This window comes from Piliocolobus tephrosceles, chromosome 4 (assembly GCF_002776525.5).
Source record: "Piliocolobus tephrosceles isolate RC106 chromosome 4, ASM277652v3, whole genome shotgun sequence".
Lineage (NCBI taxonomy): Eukaryota > Metazoa > Chordata > Mammalia > Primates > Cercopithecidae > Piliocolobus > Piliocolobus tephrosceles.
The window spans coordinates 36,793,533-36,815,829 of record NC_045437.1 but is presented as its reverse complement, the minus strand read 5'-3'; the positions used below and the strand labels follow the sequence as shown (position 1 = coordinate 36,815,829).

The 22,297-nt window shown below is 41.8% G+C and overlaps 1 protein-coding gene across 1 annotated transcript in view; it reads right to left on the bottom strand.

Moving 5' to 3' along the window:
* Nucleotides 1–4,535: 4,535 nt before the first annotated feature.
* Nucleotides 4,536–22,297, bottom strand: part of LOC113225110 (WD repeat-containing protein 70) — a 57,841-nt gene continuing 40,079 nt past the window's right edge. Inside the window, exon 8 of the mRNA XM_031935417.1 lies at nt 4,536–4,727. Within this exon, the coding sequence (XP_031791277.1) occupies nt 4,640–4,727 (88 nt within the window). The 3' untranslated portion in view covers nt 4,536–4,639. The remainder of the gene's footprint in view (nt 4,728–22,297) is intronic.

Genomic DNA, 22,297 nt, shown 5'->3' with positions numbered 1-22,297 from the left:
GGGGCCTTAATTCCTCTCCACGTGGGCGTCTCCATGGGGCTGCTTGGGCTTCCTCACAGCATGGCAGCCAAGATTCAAGAACAAGTGTCCCAAAAGAAAGAAAGGAGGTGTAATTCTCTTAAGGTCTAGGCCTGGTAACTTGCAAAATATCATTTCTGCCATGTTCTATTGGTCTACATGTTACCAAGCCTGCTCAGATTTAAGAGGAGAGAAGTGTCAATGAACTTGTGGCTATTTTTAATCGACCATTAGAAGTCAGCATTTCCAAAAGTTTCATTAGAGTATTATTACAACCGGGGTCATGTGAAGTATCTTTTAAAATGCTTTTATTAAAAAATTTGAAGACCAGTAATATAAACTGATAATTCAGAAAACTACTTAGAATAGCAATTTCACCACTCTTTGCCCTCAAAGTTCCTTCTCCAGCTACATACTTCAACACACACACACCCCACACACAAAGATCTCCTGTTGATTGTTCAGGCACTTCTCCCTTGGCCTGGTCCTCCTCTCACTTCTTTGGTGAGGACTTATTAATCAAACATTAAAGTTTCATGTGCCTTATTCCAGAAAGATAGTTTTCAAAATGTGTCTGTAAACAACCCTCTACAACTTCTTGATCTTTTCACAACAAGAAGTCTCACAAATGAATCAGGCATAACACCTCTAGGGGGCTACTGACCCAGGCTGTTTGTGTACCTGTATACCCTGCCTTTCTCCTACCCCATCTGACTCACTGATTATTAAACACTATCTCATGCCTGAGATAGTTATGTTGATTCTTTAAAGCTTGTCTCAAGTTGGCCCGAGTCTCATATTTGTTCTTAGATCACATTAAGAAAAATGCTCACATTTTTTTTGCTGCCTTCATGTGGCTGTGAAGCTGACCTCTTGTTTTTTTAATGGGACAGAAAGCCATAATCTTTCAAAGAATAAATACTAAGGTCTGACTACAAAGTAATGTGACTGATTGCCTAAGATTAAATGGTAGACAGTGCATAAAAGGTTTTAGTTGGGTTGGTTTTATTTGGTAGTGTGTGTGTGAATGTGTGAGAGTTATGTCCTGGTTTTCAAGTATGAATGGCCCAATTTTAGACAGTTATCCTGGGAGATGAAGGAACTACTAGCTGTACCCAATATCCTCAAATTGAGTCTAATTTATGGATTCTCTCCACAGAAAAATGTATAAGCAAAGCATGCTGCATAAAATTTGAGGGAGTTCACAGACACCCTGCCTAGGTTAAGAATCCCCATGCTAGAGATCTCTCAGATCTTTGGTAACTCAGGGTCACATGACCTTCCCAGTATCAAGTCCAACGGGACAGGAGGCAAGTACCTGAGGATGTCATGGTGGCTTAGAACTTGCTGTGCCCTGCCAGGAATAGCACAGATAATCCTGCTTCCTCCTTGAGCCATCACAGTTAGCTGTGAATAAATCCCCACAGAGAAGAGGTAAAGCAGCCTGGATGCAGACCAGCCTTCAGTACTAATGATCCTCCTTTCCATCTGTGAGGCAGCACTTCTCACACCTCATTCTTTTCCCATTCCTTCTTCATCCTTGCCTGTTTCATTCCCTCCCTCTGCCAAAGACTGAATAAGCCTCTTTTTAAACCCTTTCTCGGGGCTAGGGTCTAGGTATACAAATGTGAATAGAACATGGCTCCTCTAATTTATTAAACAAACTTACTGAATATTTACTGAACCCAATGCTCTTTAGTTTTTACAATCTACATCGTAGTGAGGAAACATGCATGTACATGCATGGGCACACACTACTGGCCCACAAGCCATTCGTACATATACAATCATAATGAAACATAAAAGGAGGCTATAATTGAGAGATATGTAAGCAACTATCGAACCACAAACTGTCTGCTTGGGAAGGTGAAATTTATTCCTATTTCCAAAATCAAATAGGAATTTTCCAAGCAGACAAGGGTGGAAGAAGGGACAATATGTGCAAAGCCATTCACGTGCCAAAGAACATAGTAGCTTCTGGGTTCAGTGTGGCTGGGCCTCAGAAGCATGTGCCAGATCAGCAGGAGTTAAGAGCATGAAAGACAGGGAAAGGCCGAATCCTGGATGTCCTCAACTGCCACATAAATGAATGAGAACTATTGACATAGAGCCTCTGGAAGGCTCTAGGCAAAAGAATGAAACGACAGATTTTGACTTTAGAAGACCAACTCTGACGACAGAATGAAAGATGGGTTAGATGAAGACCTAATGAAAAATAGGAAGATCAGTTGGGCAGGAGGCTCCTGAGTGGTGCTGGTGAAGGCTAAAAGAGGGTCTAAATTCTAAAGGGGTGGTAGGGAAAGAGAGGAAGGGCAAATATGAGAGATTCAGAAGACAGTACGGGAAGAAATTGATAAATAATTAAATGGGCAGGAGTAGGGAGTGAGGGAAGAGTTATTAGGATGACTGCCAGTTCCTTCTTTGAGCAACTAGAAACGAAGGTGACCAAATACAAGGTTGTATGGTGGAAGATAATGAGGCCTGAGGGACATGGGGAGTGTGAGGGCCTGTAAGATAAACAGCTGTTGATGCCCATTCTGGTGACAGGATTGCAGGTCAAATGAACACACACTATTTGTCCAGTCCTGGTTCTAAGCTCCTCCCTTACCGAATTTGAAATTGAAATCCGTATGTGCATGCTGCCAATCTTCCCTGGAAAAAATAATTCTTTATAAAACTCTAGAGTGAGACAGATCCTCTCAAACATGAAAAGGCCCACTTGTGCTGTGAGTAACGATGAGAAAATCATCTTCGTGCGAAATTTGCCTTTCTCTCCCCTTACATCATAGCTGACTCCGCCAAGACCACTATGATCAAGTTTTTATTCCTCCCCCAACCCTCCAATGCAACTTAACTTTGGGCTGTACAAGACGAATACTTCCATATGGTGCAATGTTTATGTTGAGATGGGGGAAAATGTGAGATGCTTTCAGTGAATTTTATCCAAGAAGTAATAAATTTATACTTTCTAAGCAGCTGGAACAAAATATTGGTCTGTAATTGATTTTGAATGAAGTGTTTTTCAAAAGGAATAAAAAACTTGGGGCCATTTGTTAATCACTGATGTTTAGAGATCTTGGGTGCTGTCATGTGGCGCTCCCTGGCTGTGACCTCAGACATATGATTTGACATGTTCAATCTCTTTTGCCTCATCTGGAAAATGGGTTTAGCAATTTTACCTACTCATAGGGTTTTTGTGAGGATTAAATCAGCTAACACAAGTAAAGGGCTTGGGATAGTACTCATTATATAGCAGACACTCAGCAAATGTTAGTTCTTCTCTTTTTACCTATTACCTACGAGCTGAGTCACAAGAGAAGGGGAATAGGATGAGGATGGGGGTAGGAAAGAAGGACCCAGAAAGTGTATGAGAATGAAGTTTTTAAGGATTTATCTATAAAAGAACGCCCACTGCCACCTCAGAATCTGTAGAGACAAGGGAGCTGTGTGAGTACAAGTGGTTTTAAAGTATTTTTTGGGAAGCACATGTGGGTACATGAAGCCTGTAAAACCAGGAGTTTTCTGATATACTTTTGGGATCATCATGCATTTTTATAATTATTGAATTCACTAGAACAAATGAGAGCAGGAGGGGAGAAGGCAAGTCCTAAAAAACCTGGCTAGAGGTGACTAACATGCAAAAACTACCCCATGTCTGTGTGAAACCAATGCACAGAGTTTTATTCTATTGATGCATTATTATTTTGGACAAACTGCCAACTTTTGTTTTAGCTTTTTAGTCACAAAAGCACAATGATTTTTTAGAATTTTTAATGTCTTCTATTTATATAGTCTTTAAATTTACAAAGCATTTCTATACCTTTCTAATTTAGTACTGATAAAAATCAAGCAAAGTAAATATTAGCCCTATTTTAAAAAAAACAAATATTTGATGTGCATTTATTGTGTACCAGGTACTGTACTAAATGCTCTGTGAGGCGTGTCCCATTTAGTTCTTCTGACAGACCTGCAAAGTAGGTACTATTTCATCATCTGAGGCTAGAAAAGTAAATAACTCTCTTAAGATGACCCAGAAGTAAAGAGCAAAGCCAGGACTTGAATCCACATGAGTCTGACTTCAAAGCCCACTCCTAACTCCTGACCACTGTATTCTGCTGTTGAAGGATAATCAGATACATGTTCTTTCCTAGTATGGCAATGCATTTGGTTTGAACTCAGCCTAATTATTTACAGTCATGTAAACAACTGTTGTGAAATTATACAGAAATATTAAACTTTTTGATCTCTACTTCTATATTATGATCCTAGAATTGCTAAAGACAGATGCACATCTCAATGTACATTTTCCTCTCTACGGTTATGAGAATCTGGACAAGACCAATAATTGTTGAATAAAGTTTCCAAATACCTAAAGTACTTGGTAATAGACTAAGAATCTGTTTCTTGTTTATCTGTAATCAGTTTAATAGTTGCAGGTAAGAAAATTCAAGCACAATTTTAGTGAAGCCTAGCTACCAAACTTTTGACCAGTTCAATAATGCAAAGGACAAAACCTATTCATAAAAATGAATTTTTAATTTCAAGAGCATAAAAAAAAAAAACACCTCAAACCTGTCCCATATCCCTCCCACTCATGCAAACAGCTTTCAAATGAGATTCTTCAAATTTTACGTTTTTTCCATTCTGGCTCATTCTTTGCTTCCTCATCATCAGATTCAACTTGGGCAAACATGGTTTTGGGCTGAGTCCTAAAAGAAAAGTTAAAGAAGAGAAGGAAAAATTTAGTCAGAAAGTATTTGTTACATTAGATTTTGCTTCCTTCATTGAGTGGGAGCAAAAGTGGGGAATAAATTACAACTCAATTATTAAATATAAATCATTAAACTTCTGGCAAAGAAAAAGATAATGGAAATTTAATTATGTTCAGGAAAAGAGCCAAAGATTCTTTTAAAGGTTTACCCACTGTGGCAGACTGTACACACTATCCTTTCCTTAAATAAAATGAAAATGGGCCGGGCGCGATGGCTCACGCCTGTAATCCCAGCACTTTGGGAGGCCAAGGTGGGTGGAACATGAGGTCAGGAGTGTTTGGATGAACGGAGGCAAGATGGCGCACTTTCGGGTTCTTCACCAGCTTTACCCGCGCGCGCGAAAATGCAGCCGGCGCCCGGGACGGTGCAGACCAACTGGGTATGCGCCAGGTGACGTCAATCCGAAGAGACCAAGATTTACCTGGTCGCACCTGCGGAACGCCCCCTGACACGCCCGTGCCCCGCCTATTGCCCTCCCACTCCTAGAAAAGCCACTCTTGGCCAGTGAGCCACGCGGCCTCCTCACAGCCCCACTCCTGTCGGGATGTCGGGACTGTGGGAAGTCCGTCCGAGAGCCCCACGGGGGGACTCTGCCGGCCTCCTTTGCCGGAGGCCGACAGACTTCTCCCCCACACCTTAGGTTACCAAAAATAAATGTGCAGTTTTGCTCCTACACTTGCCTACCCGCTGGTTCTTTTGCGCCCGCTCTCGGCAGGTCTTAGAAAAAACAAATCAGTTGGTGCCGAAGACCCAGGAGGAGACCCTGCCTCAGGCCTCTAGGGGTTGAGGAACCTCCTCCTGCTCCCACGTCGCAGACGGACCAGGACCTGAGACCCGCTTCCCTCACTCTCATGGCCTCTCTAGGGTAAGTGCCCTTGTCTCCTCTTTACCTCCCTCGGCCAGAAATCCTGTGCAGGCCCGAGGTCCATTTGGAGCCACCATGTGGCTCGGGAGACCCCTTCAGGACGGAGACGTCCGCCTGAAGGTAATCTCCACTTTGGCTCCATGAGCCTCCAGTCTGTCTCTGCTGGTTCCAAAGGACGCTTTGAAGCCAGGCAGAGATCCACTTCCATTTCCATTGTGTCCATTGTGTAAGTAAAGAGGAAACAAACGGGAAACCCCCCCCAGTCCAAATTTCCAAAGAGCACCCCCTTAGGGTGCCTCCTAGCCAATTTAAAAACCTTACAGCTTGAACAAGACCTTAGGAGGAAGCGGTTAATTTTCCTTTCCACTGTGGTGTGATCGACCTCAGCAATTTCTGCCAGCGGCTAGGCAAGTGGTCCGAAATTTACATACAAGGCTTTTGGGCCTTAGGCTCTCGTCCCTATACTCCTTCTCTCCCTGCTCTCCCCACCCCCTCCCTTCCTGCCCAGACTCCTCCTCCTCCCCCCATCCAGACTCCTCCTTCCTCCTCCTTATCTACTAGTAATCCACTCGGTCCCGTGCCTCCTTCGGGGCCCCCAACTGGCTGTCTTGAGCCTCCTATCTCTGCCCACACCCTCCTACAGTGTTAGCACCTTTGCGAGAGGTGGCTGGGGCGGAGGGGGTAGTCAGAGTACATATCCCTTTTTCATTGGCCGATCTGAGAAGCATTTAGGTGATTTCTCAGCTAATCCTACCATATACATAAAGGAATTTAGACACCTTTGTCAGGCCTATGACTTAACTTGGCATGACCTCCAGGTTATCCTAACCTCTACCCTAAACTGACTGAGGTTCTAACCCAGTATACCCGGTTAGATCCGGCCTCCCCCACAGGGGCCACCATTTTGGCATCTTATTTCATTTGTCAATCAGCTCCTGACATTTGTAAAAAACTTCAAAAGGTAGAGGATGGTCCTCAGGCACCAATACAAGACCTAGTTAAATTAACCCTTAAGGTCTATAGCTCCAGAGAGGAGACGGCAGGCTCGCTTTGAACAGAAGGCACAGCTCCTAGCAGCAGCTTTACAGCCCAGTCGTAACCCCAGACCAGAGAGCACACACCCCACAGACTCCAAAGCTACAAAAGGAGCCTGCTTGCTATAAGTGCGGCAAGGCAGGACACTATGCCAACAGGTGTCCGCAAGGTCCCCGAGCCCCAACGCAGCCTTAAGGCATCAGGACATTAGGCCAGTGAATGTCCTAACCCTCGTCCACCAGCAACCCCCCTGCCCTGCTTGCCAGCAGGGAGGAAACTGGAAGTCTGATTGCCCCACCCTGAGAACAGGTGCCGCGCCTCCACGTGACCCCCTTTCCCAGGATCCTGGGAGCTCCTTCCAGCTCCTACATCTGGACGATGACAACTGAAGGTGCCGAGACTCGGGGACCCCCATCACCCTTGCCGAGCCGCGGGTAACTCTCCTGGTAGTGGGTAAGACAATTAATTTTTTAATCAACAGCGAGGCTACCTATTCTGTTTTGCCGTCCTTCTCTGGACCTAGCCTTCCATCCAATATCTCTGTAGTAGGAGTAAGTGGAAAGCCATCCACTCCACGAAAAACTCCAATCCTTAATTGCTGCCTGGCCAACAAGTACTTTGCGCACTCGTTCCTCATTCCCAGCTAAAAAGGGCCCCTACCGAAAGCAATCAGTGGAAATCAGTTTGGCTTTCCCCCACTCGCCTCAAACTTACTAAATTTTCTTAACTATCTCATACTCCCCAACCTTGCCAGGACCCTCCTTCTGGGTTTTGCCCATATTCCAACAAATGCTTCCATTTCTCATTCCTATACTAACACTGTTCCTTATTTTATTTTTCATCCGTGCATCCAAATACCAACCATGGTCCCTGACCTTAACGACGCCCCTTAACAGCAGGGAGTAGCCAGACAGACCACGGCGCCCCTTTATCACTATTATCAATAAAAGGTTGGACTGTTTGGATGAACGGAGGCAAGATGGCGCACTTCCGGGTTCTTCTTCACCAGCTTTACCCGCGCACGTGAAAATGCAGCCGGCGCCCGGGATGGTGCAGACCAACTGGGCATGCACCAGGTGACGTCAATCCGAAGAGACCAAGATTTACCTGGTCGCACCTGCGGAACGCCCCCCGACACGCCCGTGCCCCGCCTATTGCCCTCCCACTCCTAGAAAAGCCACTCTTGGCCAGTGAGCCACGCGGCCTTCTCACAGCCCCAGTCCTGTCGGGATGTCGGGACTGTGGGAAGTCCGTCCGAGAGCCCCGCCGGGGGACTCTGCCGGCCTCTTTTGCCGGAGGCCGACAGACTTCTCCCCCACACCTTAGGGGACCAAAATAAATTTGCAGTTTTGCTCCTACACTTGCCTACCCTCTGGTTCTTTTGCGCTCGCTCGGCTGGTCTTAGAAAAAACAAATCAAGGAGATTGAGAACATCCTGGCTAACATGGTGAAGTTCCGTCTCTACTAAAAATACAAAAAATTAGCCGGGTGTGGTAGTGGGCGCCTGTAGTCCCAGCTACTCGGGAGGCTGAGGCAGGAGAATGGTGTGAACCCAGGAGGCAAGCTTCCAGTGAGCCAAGATTCCACCACTGCACTCTAGCCTGGGCAACAGAATGAGACTCCATCTCAAAAAAAAAAAAAAAAAAAACTAAATGAAAATGCATCAAATTCAGTGGAACGTCACACATCCTAACCACCCTCCACCTGACCCAGGGTAACTGGGACCATATGGAAGAACAAACTATAGTCACCAAGCAAGAATCTACATGATCTTTAGTAAGACCATTTATTAAGCTCTCTGGGTTGCCCCTAGACTTCAATAGTCCAAATATGTGTTTATAGTACACATATACGGGAAAACCTGAGTTTTCTTATCTAATGAATTTCAGTCTGCAAAAATAAAAACCAAAGCGAACAAATGAATATCCCCTGCATTCCCACACTCAGCTCAGTGTATGGAAATACCAAGCATTTTAGGACACATCACTGGTACATGGCTGTAATATTGCCACATAGTACATCAAGCAATCTGCACAAAGACTTTCTGTGCTTTGTAAACATACCTGGTTCAATGACATCCCTTTTCACACTACTCACATAAGAAATACCTCCAAGAAAATGTCAAGCGGTTATAACGTCTGCCCCTTTCGGTCACGCTACTCTGATTCTATTTAAAAAAACAGCTCTATCACATTATGAAGAAACATTAAAGCACATCTGCAGGTTATATATTTCGGCTTGTATTTTCATTTAGAATTCAATTGTTGTATCCACGTAATTCCAGAATGGTAAAAATAATGACAACTATAATTCCTTTGATTGGCAAGAAAACCGGGATAACCCTTGCATTACCTCTTGCTGTTTTTTATTATCCTAGGGAAAAAGCATAAACCATCCACAACTCATGCTGATGTTGTCTGACATAAGTCATATACTAGAACTGCTCGTGCATAAGTTGATCATTATTCCTGTCTCTCCAGTTACCTCACACAACTACCTAGAGCCCAAGCTGTCCCCATACACAACCCAGTTGGTTAAACTTCTTGTTGTCACTTTAAGACACTGTTAACGATATCTATACACAGGTCACAGCTCTTAAATTTCAAAAAGCAGCTACAGGTTTTGATAGGCCATGAGTTGCTGAATTCCTAACTGGCTTTCTAACATGCTACAACAAGGTAATTGGTGCTTGTTACATATTTCATGTTCTGGTAAAGATGCTGACCAGTTAGGTATGGACAAACCTGTTCAAGAACAAATTAGTCCAGGTTACAAAATCCTTTGAATTAGGTAATTTAACTTCTCAGGGGGAAAAAAGGAACATAGTCTTCCAAGGATATCTGGCAATGCTTCGTAAGACACCAGCTCGTCAATGATAGCTGTAATGAGATTTAAGTACTAAGAAATTGCAATGCTGGTTTCTTGAATTTAAAAAAGGAAATTAAATGGCAAATTACAGGAAGAAATGTAAAGTCTGAAAAGGCAATTTCATTTAAGGGGTTATTCTCTGTATTAGACTACTTGCATGCTGCTAACAAAGACATATCCAAGACTGGGTAATTTATAAAAGAAAGAGATTTAATTGACTCACAGTTCCACCTGCCTGGGGAGGCCTCACAATCATGGCGTAAGGCAAATGAGGAGCAAAGTTATGTCTTACACGGCAGCAGACAAGAGAGTGTGTGCAGGGGAACTGCCCTTTGTAAAACCATCAGATCTTGTGAAATTCACTATCACAACAGCATGGGAAAGACCAGCTCCCATGATGCAATTACCTCCCACTAGGTCCTTCCCACAGTGTGGGAATTATGGGAGCTACAATTCAAGATGAGATTTGGGTGGGGACACAGCCAAACTATATCACTCTTTTTTTAGAGACAGGGTTTTTCTCTGTCACCTAGGCTAGAGTGCAGTGGCATAATCATAGCTCACTGTAACTAAGTTCCTGGGCTCAAGTGATCCTCCTGCCTCAGCCTCCCCAGTAGCCGGGACTGCAGGTGTGCACCACCATGTCTGATTACTTTTTTTTATTGTTTTGTAGAGACATGGGCTTGCTCATGTTGCCCAGGCTGGTCTCAAGCAATCTGCCCACCCTGGCCTCTCAAAGTGCTGTGATTACAGGCATGAGTCACCACGCCCAGCCAAGATAATAGTCTTTTTAATATTCCACCTATTTCCAAAAGTATCTGTAGCAGGTTGATGGCTAACATTAAAGGGCACAGAATCAACGAAACTACATAACAACAGCTAGAAAGAGGCATGAGAGGATGTTTTGGTGGGATGGAAATGTTCTATAATCTTGACTGAAATGGTGATTACACAGGTGTATGCATTTGTCAAAACTTGAAATGGGTACATTTTGTATTTTATTGTATGTAAATTTACTTCAATAAAGTTGATTTGTAAAGAAACTAAAAACAAATTGGTAAAAAATAAAGAATCAAGGAATGAAAGGGTAATTGAGCATTAAACTTAGCACTGAATTTCCTAGCAGCCATGAAAAAAGAATAAAAAAGGACAAATATTTGTTTTTCAAAGGAGATATTGCATTTTTTTTTTCACCTAGCATTGAACTCAATTCATTGAGTGAACGTTTGCATCAGGGTCACTTCAACTGTCATTTCCAATCACTAGATCACAACAGTTTCCTCGGTCCCCACTAGGAATTAAAATGTAGGGAGTATTAAGCTGTTTAGAAGGTAAGACAGCTGAACATCATACTCCTTCTTGCAAAACTCCATGACATTTAATTTCTACTTTTGAACTAATCATAATGCTGCCAGCAAAATGGCCACATTATGTGTATGCATAATATTTTTTTCTTCTAGAAAAAAAAAAAAAAAACGGGATACATGTGCAGAATGTGCAGGTTTGTTACATCAGTATACATGTGCTATGGTGGTTTGCTGTATGACCTGTCCTCTAAGTTCCTTTCCCTCACTCCACAACCCCCAAAAGGCCCTGGTGTGTGGTGTTCCCCTCTCTGTGTTCATGTGTTCTCAATGTTCAACTCCCACTTATGAGTGAGACTATGAGGCATTTGGTTTTCTGTTCCTGTGTTAGTTTGCTGAGGATGATGGCTTCCAGCTTCATCCATGTTCCTGCAAAGAACAGATCTCATTCCTTTTTATGACTGCATAGTATTCCATATGGAATACTATACTTCTTTATCCAGTCTATCACTGATGGGCATTTGGGTTAGTTCCATGTCTTTGCTACTGTAAACAGTGCTGCAATAAACATACGTGTACATGTCTCTTTAGAGTAGGATGATTTATATTCCTTTGGGTATATACCTAGTAATGAGACTGCTGGGTCAAATGGTATTTCTGGTTCCAGATCCTTAAGGAATTGCCATACTGTCTACCTCAATGGTTGAACTAATTTACATTCCCACCAACAGTGTAAAAGTGTTCTTATTTCTCCACAGCCTTGCCAGCATCTATTGTTTCCTGACTTTTTAATTGCCATTCTCACTGGCATGAGGTGGTATCTCATTACGGTTTTGATATGCACTTCTCTGGTGATTAGTGATGTTCAACTTTTTTTCGTGTTTGTTGGCCGCATAAATGTCTTCTTTTTAGAAGTGTCTGTTCATATCCTTTGCCCACTTTTTATGGGTTTTTTTCTTGTAAATATGTTTAAGTTCCTTGTAAATTCTGGATATTAGACCTTTGTCAGATGGGTAGATCGCAAAAATTTTCTCCCATTCTGTAGGCTGCCTGTTAACTCTGATTATAGTTTCTTTTGCTGTGCAGAAGCTCTTTAAGCTTAACTAGATCCCATTTGTCAATTTTGGCTTTTGCTGCAATAGCTTTTAGCATTTTTGTCATGAAGTCTTTGCCCATGTCTATATCCTAGGAATGGTATTGCCTGGGTTTTCTCCTAGGGTTTTTATGGTTTGAAATTTTACATTTAAGTTGAATCTGTCTTGAGTTAATTCCTGTATAAGGTATAAGGAAGGGGTCCAGTTTCAGCTTTCTGCATATGGCCAGCCAGTTTTCCCAACACCATTTACTGAATAGGAGATCGTTTCCCCATTGCTTGTTTTTTCAGGTTTGTTAAAGATCAGATGGTTGTAGATGTGTATGTTTCTTAGGCCTCTGTTCTGCTCCATTGGTCTATATGTCTGTTTTGGTACCAGTACCATGCTGTTTTGGTTACTGTAACCTTGTAGTATGTTTAAAGTCAGGTAGCATGATGCCTCTAGCTTTGTTCTTTTTGCTTAGGATTGTCTTGGCTATATGAGTTCTTCTTTGACTCCATATGAAATTTAAAATAGTTTTTTCTAATTCTGTGAAGAATGTCAATGGTAGTTGGATTGGAATAGCATTGACTCTATAAATTAATTTGGGCAGTATGGCCATTTTCACAATATTGATTCTTCCTATCCATGAGGAAGGATTTGTTTGTGTCCTCTCTTATTTCCTTGAGCAGTGGTTTGTAGTTCTCCTTGAAGAGGTTCTTCACATCCCTTGTTAGCTGTATTCCTAGGTATTTTATTCTCTTTGTAGCGACTGTGAATGGAAGTTTATTCACGATTTGGCTCTCTGCTTGTCTACTGTTGGTGTAAAGGAATGCTTGTGATTTTTGCACAATGACTTTGTATTCTGAGACTTTGCTGAAGTTGCTTATCAGTTCAAGAAGTTTTTGGGTTGAAATGATGAGGTTTTCTAAATATAAAATCGTGTCATCTGCAAACAGAGACAACTTATTTCCTCCTTTCCTGTCTAAATACTTTTCTCTTGCCTGATTTCCCTGGCCAGAACTTCCAGTACTATGTTGAATAGGAGTGGTGAGAGAGGGCATCCTTGTCTTGTATCAGTTTTCAAAGGTAATGCTTTCAGCTTTTGCCCATTCAATGTAATATTGGCTGTGGGTTTGTCATAAATAGTTCTTTTTATTTTGAGATATGTTCCATCAACATCTAGTTTGTTGACAGTTTTTTAAATGAAGGGGTGTTGAATTTTATCTAAGGCCTTTTCTGCATCTATTGAGATAATCAAAGTGTTCTTATTTCTCCACAGCCTCCCGGCATTTATTCTTCTTGATTTTTTAATAATCGTCATTCTGACTGGCATGAGATGGTATCTCATGGTTTTATTTGCATTTCTCTGATGATCAGTGATGTTGATCAATGATGTTTTTCACATGTTTGTTGGCCATGTAAATGTCTTCTTTTGAGAAATGTCTGTTGATATCTTTTGCCCACTTTTTGATGGGGTTGTTTTTTTTCTTGTAAGTATGTTTTTGGTTTTTGTCTTTGGATCTGTTTATGTGATGGATAATGTTTACTGATTGATGTATGTTGAACCAGCTTTGCATCCCAGGGATGAAGCTGACTTGATGATGGTAGATACGTTTTTTTGATGTGCTGCTGGGTTCGGTTTGGCAGTATTTTATTGAGGATTTTTGCATCAATGTTCATCAGGGACATTGGCCTGAAGTTTTCTTTTTTGTGTGTGTGTCTCTTCTTGGTTTTGGTATCAGGATGATGCTGGTTTCACAAAATGAGTTAGGGAGGAGTCCCTCCTTTTCAACTGTTTGGAATAGTTTCAGAAGGAATGGTACCAATTTCTCTTTGTACTTCTGGCAGGATTTGGCTGTGAATCATCTGGTTGTGGGCTTTTTCTAGTTGACAGTACTGCCTCAATTTCAGAACTTGTTATTGGTCTATGCAGGGATTCGACTTTTTCCTGGGTTAGTCTTGGGAGGGTATATATGTCCAAGAATTTGTCTATTTCTTCTAGATTTTCTAGTTTATTTGCTTAGAGTTGTTCATAGTATTATCTGATGATAGTCTGTATTTCTGTGGGGTCAGTGGTGATATCCCTTTTATTATTTTTTATTGTGTTTATTTGATTCTTCTCTCTCTTCTTCTTAGTCTAGCTAGCAGTCTATCTATTTTGTTAACGTTTTCAAAAAACCAGCTCTGGGATTTGTCGATTTTTTGGAGGGTTTTTCATGTCTCTATCTCCTTCAATTCTTCTCTTAGTTATTTCTTGTCTTCTGCTAGCTTTTGGATTAATTTGCTCTTGCCGCTCTAGCTCTTTTAATTGTGATGTTAGGGTGTCGATTTGAGATCTTTCTAGCTTTCTAATGTGGGCATTTAGTGCTATAAATGTCCCTCTTAATACTGCTTTAGCTGTGTTCTAGAGATTCTGAAACATTGTCTCTTTGTTCTTATTGGTTTCAAAGAACTTCTTTATTTCTGCCTCAATTTCATGCTCTACCCAGGAGTCATTAAGGAGCAGGTTGTTCAATTTCCATGAAATTTGTGGTTTTGAGTGAATTTCTTAATTGTGAGCTCTAATTTGACTGCACTGAGGTCTGAGAGGCTGTTATTATTTCAGTTCTTTTGCATTTGCTGAGGAGTGCTTTACTTCATATTATGTGGTCAATTTTAGAATAAGTGCCATGTGGAACTGGGAAGAATGTATATTCTGCTGATTTGGGGTAGAGAGTTCTGTGGACGTCTACTAGGTCCATTTGATGGAGAGCTGAGTTCAAGTCCTGAATTTCCTTGTTAATTTTCTGTCTCATTGATCTCTCTAATACTGACAGTGGGGTGTTAAAGTCTCCCACTATTAATGTGTGGGAGTCTAAGTCTCTTCATAGGTCCCTAAGAACTTGTTTTATGAATCTGGGTACTCCTGTATTGGGTACATATATATTCAGAATAGTTAGCTCTTCTTGTTGAATTGTTCCCTTTACTATTATGCAATGCCCTTGTCTTTTTTGATCTTTGTTGGTTTAAAGTCTGTTTTGTCAGAGACTAGGACTGCAACCCCTGCTTTTTTTGCTTTCCGTAGATTTTCCTCCATCCCTTTATTTTGAGCCTGTGTGTGTCTCTGCACATGAGATGGGTCTCCTGAATACAGCACACCGATGGGTCTTGACTCCTTATCCAATTTGCCAGTCTGTGTCTATCTTTTAATTGGGACATTTAGCCCATTTACATTTAAGCTTAGTAATGTTATGTGTGAATTCAATCCTGTCATCATGGTGCTATTTGGTTACTCTGCACACTAGATGCAGTTTCTTTGTAGTGTCAGTGGTTTTTATATTTTGGTGTGTTTTTGCAGTGGCTAGTATTCGTTTTTCCTTTCCGTATTTAGTGCTTCTTTCAAGAGCTCTTGCAGTGCAGGCTTCATGGTAACAAAATCCCTCAGCATTTGCTTGTCTGGAAAGAATTTTATTTCTCCTTCACTTATGAAGCTTAGTTTGGCTGGATATGAAGTTCTGGGTTGAAAATTCTTTCCTTCAAGAATGTTGGATATTGGCCTGCAATCTCTTCTGGCTTGTAGAGTTTCTGCTGAGAGGTCTGTTGTTGGTCTGATGGGCTTCCCTTTGTAGGTGACTTGGCCTTTCTCTCTGGCTGCCCTTAACAGTTCGACCTTGGAAAATCTAGTGATTAAGTGTCTTAGGGTTGATCTTCTCATGGAATATCTTAGTGGTGTTCTCTGTATTTCCTGAATTTGCACGTTGGCCTGTCTTGCTAGGTTGGGGAAGTTCTCCTGGATAATATCCTGAAGTGTGTTTTCCAGCTTGTTTCCATTCTCCCCATCTCCTTCTGGTACTCCAATCAACTGTAGGTTCTTTTTTTTTTTTTATGAAGTCCCGTATTTCTTGGAGGCTTTGTTCATTCCTTTTCATTCTTCTTTCTCTATTCTTGTCTGCATGTCTTATTTCGGTAAGGTGGTCTTCAAACTCTGATATCCTTTCTTTCGCTTGGTCGATTTGGCTGTTGATACTTGTGTATGCTTCACAAAGTTCCTGTGCTGTGTTTTTCAGCTCCATCAGGTCGTTTATGTTCCTCTCTAAACTGGCTATTCTAGTTAGCAATTCCCCCTCCAACCTTTTATCAAGCTTCTTAGCTTCTTTACATTAGGTAAAAGCATGCTCCTTTAGCTCATCATAGTTTTTTATTACCCATTTTCTGAAGCCTACCTCTGTCAGTTTGTCCATCTGATCCCCCATCCAGTTCTGTGCCCTTGATGGAGAGATGACACAATCATTTGAAGGAGAAGAGGCACTCTGGCCTTTTGAATTTTCAGCATTTTTTTGTTGATTCTTTCTCATTTTCATGAGTTTGTCTAGTTTCGGTCTTTGAGGCTACTGATCCTTGGATGGGGTTTTTTGGGGCCTTTTTATTGTTGTTGATGCTGTTGTTGTCACCTTCTGCTTGTTTTTCTTTCAATAATCACGGCCCTCTTCTCTAGGGCTGCTGCAGTTTGCTGGGGGTTCACTTCAGGCCCCATTCATCTGATTCGCTCCCGTGCCTGGAGATGTCACTCAAGGGGGCTGGAGGGCAGCCAAGGTGGGTGCCTGCTCTTCTTCTAGGACCTCTAACCTCGAGGGGCACCAACCTGATGCCAGTAGGATTGCTCTTGTATAGTGTGTCTAACGATCTCTGTTGCAGGGTCTCACCCACTTGGGTGGCATGGGGAGCAGGACCCATTTAACGAAGCACTTTGTCCCTTGGTGGAGAGGGTGTGTTTCGCTGGAGGGAAACCCACTCGTCTGGGCTACCCGGATTCCTCAGAACTACCAGGCGAAGAGGCTAAGTTTGCTGGTCTGCAGAGACTAAGGCCACCCCTCCCACTAGGGGCTCAGGCCCAGGGAGATCCCAATTCTGTCCCTGAGCCTCTGGCTGGAGTTATTGGAGATCCTGCAGGGAAGCCATGCCCACTGAGGAAGAATGGGTCAGGGTTAGACCTGAAGGGGCACTCTGGCCACAGACTGCCACAGCCGGTGTGTTGGGCTGTGGGGACAAGTCTTGGGACCAAGCTGTCTAGCCTTCCTGACTCCAGCAGGGGAAAAGTGCAGCCTGGAGTTATAGAAATGGGTGCTGCCCTTCCCCTACCCAGAGAGCTTAAAGTGTTAGGCAGTTGCTAGTCCCAGTGCTAGCTGCTGCCCCTCCCTCAAGGAGCCAATAGACAGCAGGCAGCCACAGCAAGTGCTGCTCACCCCTTCCCCTGGGAGTTTGGTAGGCTTAAGCAGATTCCAGCTGAGAGGCTATAAGAATCTGCACATCTGCACATTCTGGGGTTGGGATGCTAGGCCCCGGTGGCCTGGGTCTGCAAGTAGGATCTTCTGATCTGTGGGTTGCACAGTTCCATGGGAAAAGCAGTTTCCCCAGCTGGATAGCGTGCTCACTCACCGCCTCCCTTAGCTGAGGGGAGAGAGTTCCCCCTCCCTGTGTGGCTCTCAGGTGGGTCATCGCACCACATTGCCCTTCCTTCTGTGGGACACACCAGCCTTCTAGTCAATTTTGACGAGAGAACCTGGATGGGATACCTTGGTTTGCTGGTGAAGGATTCACATGCTTGTTACGGTTTTTTTTTCGATGGGAGCCTCTGAACACCACTGCTTCTAGTTGGCCATCTTGGCCCTGCCCATAATATTTCATGTGATATTTCAAGTCATGACATCTAACTTGAAAGCTGTAATGGTCCCCTTTCCCCAGATTGCCAAAACCAAGGCAATAAACGCTACATTTTCCTGGCAATTTTCCCAATGCTTGTTTACCACCTGTTTCTTCATTCTGTTGGTCAGGTAGGGGAATAATTGAGTGTAAGAACTCAGCTCCCATCAACACCTGGTGTTGGCAAGTGTATAAACTGGATCACATCAAAATTAAAAACTTCTGTGCTTCAAAGGACACAACTGACAGAGTGGAAAGGCAGAATGGGAGAAAATATTTGCAAATCATATAACCTGACAAAGGATTAATATTCAGAATATATAAAGAACTCCAACAACAACAACAACAACATAAAAAACATTTTTAAAATGGGCAAAGAACTTGAATAGGCATTTCTCCAAAGATATACAAATAGCCAAAAAGTGCATGAAAAGATGCTCAATATCATTAATGATTAGGGAAGTGCAGACCTCAACCACAATGAGATACCACCTCACCACAAGAATGGCTACTGTTGAGAAAAAAAACAAAACAGATAACAACAAGTATTGGCCAGGATGCAGAGAAACTGGAACCCTTGCATGCTATAGATAGTAATGTAAAATGGCACAGACACTACGGAAAACAGTGGGTGGTTCCTCAAAAAATTAAAAATAGAATTGCCATGTGATCCAGCAATTCCATTTCTGGGTATATACCCTCCAAAACTGAAAACATAATCTTACAGAGACATTTGCACAGTTATGCTCATGGCAGCATTATTCACAACAGCCAAAGAGTAGAAGCAACTCAACTATACATTGATAGATAAGCAAGATATGGTATATAACATAAATGGAATATTATTCATCCTGAAAAAGGAAGGAAATTCTGATAACATGCTGTAATACAGATGAGCCCTGAAGACAGTATGCTAAGTGAAATTGGCCAGTCACAAAAAGACAAAAACTGTTTGATTCCACTTATATGAGGTACCTAGAGTAGTCAAATCCAGAGTTAAAAAGTAGAATGGTGGTTACCAGAAACTGGGTGTAGGGTGAAATGGAGAGTTGTTTAATGCAGGGGTCCCCAACCCCCAGACTACCATTGGTCCATGTCCTGTTAGGAACCAGGCCGCCCAGCATGAACTGAGCAGTGGGCGAGTGAGCATTACCACCTGAGCGCCACCTTCTGTAAGATCAGTGATGGCATTAGATTCTCAAAGGAGCACGAACCCTATTGTGAACTGCACATGTGAGGGATCTAGGTGGCGTGCTCCTTATGCGAAGCTAATGCCTGATGATCTGAGGTGGGACAGTTTCATCCCAAAACCATATCCTACCACTTCCCATTCCATGGAAAAATTGTCTTCCACGAAACTAGTCCCTGGTGCCAAAAAGGTTGGAGACAGCTGGTTTCATGGATATAGAGTTTTAGTTTGGCAAGATGAAGAATTCTGGAGAGTTTGCACAACAATGTGAATGCACTTAACACTCATGAACTATATACTTAGACATGGTTAAGATGGTAAGTTTTATCTCATGTTTAGTCTACCAAAATTAGACTTTTTTTAGTTAAAAAAAAAAAAAAAGAACTAGATTCTTGGGCTTGGGAGTAAGGAAGAACAAATCCCCTTCCTGGGACAAAAAGGAGGTGCCTTGGAGAGGGCGTTAGCCTCCAACCTAGAGCAGTGCCTAGGGTACTGCTTCTCAAACCATCTGTGGTGGAGGGCCAGTCTTTGTTTTCTAATTTCTAGGACCCTGCAGACAAATATTATATTTCTAGAAACATAAAATTTAAAGACTACAAAATACAAATCTAGGTTTTTAATAGATTCAGCAGATATATCAAATTGCTATAAAATATCCAAAGTGTTACTCTGAATTCTACATTTACCTCATTAGCACTGGTTGGTGGACCACAGTGAGCAGTACCTTTTGAGAGCTCCATCCCTCCCCTAGCTTGGCAAAGAAGGGAGGAAAACAGGGCTTTAAAACAAGGCTGTGGAGTAAGAATCTGTCTTTTTAACAAACTTTTACACATGAAGAGCTTCTTCCAACTGGGGAAAATATTTCTCATGTCTGGAAAAGTTGGTCCTGTATGACGCTACTGAATAATAGGAATAAAATTTGGGGTTGCACTCTCAGGCCCATCCTTAAAGGAGTGGTCTTTGATTTTCGGGAGTTAGGCATGGGGAAATGAAGCAAAGTATGGCCCATGGAAGGAATTTTCTCTCATTCCAATCCATTGTGCCCTCAAAACCAACATTCTTACAGCATAGTTCAGAACCTTTAATAAGAGCTGTGTGTTGTTTGCTGAATAAAGACTAGGTTCTTCAAGAAAAGATTATTCAACTTTAACACACTGAACATCTCTACCAAGCCTAAGGAACACCAGTGTTTTGTAGGAGCACAGTGAAAGAATCATAGCTTTAAACATTCTAGCTATCCTTTTTAGCAATTTTTATCTTTGAATTTATTTCCAGCAGTTATTCTTTTGAAAATGTTTAGAAATCCACATATGAGAAATATTTTAAAAATTCAATTCAGAACTATCTAGGACATTTTAAATGGATTTCTTTAGTCACCACCTTATCAAAACAATGAGGAACAGATGATTAGGCAACCTCTAGCAACGTTAGGACTACAACCAGGAGATTTCTTCCCTGGGGGATGGCATAATTTGCCCTTGGCACAGAAAACTACTATAAAAATAAATCGACAACATCAAGCAAAAGTAAAATGACAGATACAAAGAGATAAAATGTTAATGGATTTGAAAACACTTAAAAGCTAGTCCACAAATTCCTGCTTTTAAAGCTAACAGGAAACAAATAAAAACAATAACAACCAACAAACCCTCTATTTTACATTGTCACTGGCCACAAAAATGGATTCCTTTCTGGGATGCTTGAAGAAATGCAATTTGTACATTGAAGTTAAGAAATATTCTGTTGGAATGAGAACACATGGACACAGGGAAGGGAACATCACACACCGGGGCCAGTTGGGGTATGGGGGGCTGGGGGAGGTATAGCATTAGGAGAAATACCTACTGTAGATGATGGGTTGATGGGTACAGCAAACCACCATGGCACATGTATACCTATGTAACAAACCTGCACGTTCTGCACATGTATCCCAGAACTTGAAGTATATATATAAAGAAATATTCTGTTGGGTGCTTCCACAAGGAAGAGTGGAACACAACAAATCAAATAGACACTAAAGACATGACAGCAACATAAGAAATACACAAACAAATTGCAAGAAATATATTCCACCACTTCCAGAAAGCAATTCTGTCACCTACCCATTCTTTGTCTTCTAACAATTCCTTCAGAATTTTATACCTCATTTCTCAAGAGACAAGAAATTATCAACTCAAGCTTACTGCCTCATGGCAGATTATCTCCCTTGCCCAAAACAAAAGCCTATAAAGGGATTGACTCGAAGGAAAAGTAGGTAAGGGGAACATTCCATTCAGTCAAATATATAATCGCTGTGGGTGTCCAACAGGTTAATGGGGATCTAGCAAGCCTCACTGGAGAACCAGTGAAGTATCTACCTTAATGAAGTCAGCTTTACCCAGACTATTGCATATACTGGTTTATGGCCCACACTTACCCATGTTTCTGACGATAAATTTAAAAACCTAAACTTACAGAGGGCTGATGTGAACCTTGCATTTTCCAGTTTGAGTAACTCATTTGGGGAAGAGTAAACATTTTCCATTTGATTATAAATGTCAACTTGTTTATTAGAGTTACCAAGAAAAGGAGAGCAGATTAGATATCAGCATGGTCATTGCTGCCAATCATTAAATAAGCAATCAAGGGAAGGCTAAAAGGTTTTTTGTTTTATTTTGCTTTAGCTTCAGTAACTCTGCATTTGCTAATAGTTAATATGATTTCATAAAGCAAACAGAAAAGCTTAAGCAATGTCTTTCTCAAATCTATAAATTCTGGATAGCTGATACTTTGTGCTGATTAATTTTCCCCTTGATACTTTTTCAAAAACTGATTGTCAAGATTATTTTTACAAAGTGAGTCTTTTCCAGCAACTGTATGCTGCAGAAAAATAACAGAAACTCAACAGAAGCCGAGTCCCACCTTCAGTGCTTCCATCCAGAGGAATTTTGTGTAGAGCTGCCAGTAATGAATAGAATCCCTGTGCAATCTTCCAAAAGGGCATTTTTGGGGTACATTGTTTGTGTGAGAGATTCAAAGTATTAGCAGGACTGTCCTTTCTCTTCTGACTAAGCTTTGACCTATGTCTTCTACATGGCCCTGCTCTAGCACTCAGGCCAGAATGAAGTCGTCAAAATGTTTTCAGCTGCGGTGGAAAGTCCACAGGTCAAATTCTTTTTAATTACGGATGTTCCTCTGATATGATTCATTCAAAAAGCATAAAGTGAGCTCCAGGGTAATACAGCAATATGAGGCGAAATCACTCGCATTACTTAGTCATCAGTACATGAGTATAAACCACAAGCTTTTTTGGCTCAGGGCCCATTGTTTATTATGAAGGAAAACCTCAAAGCCAAAGTCAATTATAGCCATGACTTTCAATCTGACACACTTGTTAACCCTGTTAGAATGAATACGGCCCAGATGAACTCTGACCCAATCATCACAATTGCAGAATTATTAAGATTAAATAAAAGCCTTGACCGAAACATTCCACTTGAAACGGTTCCTTT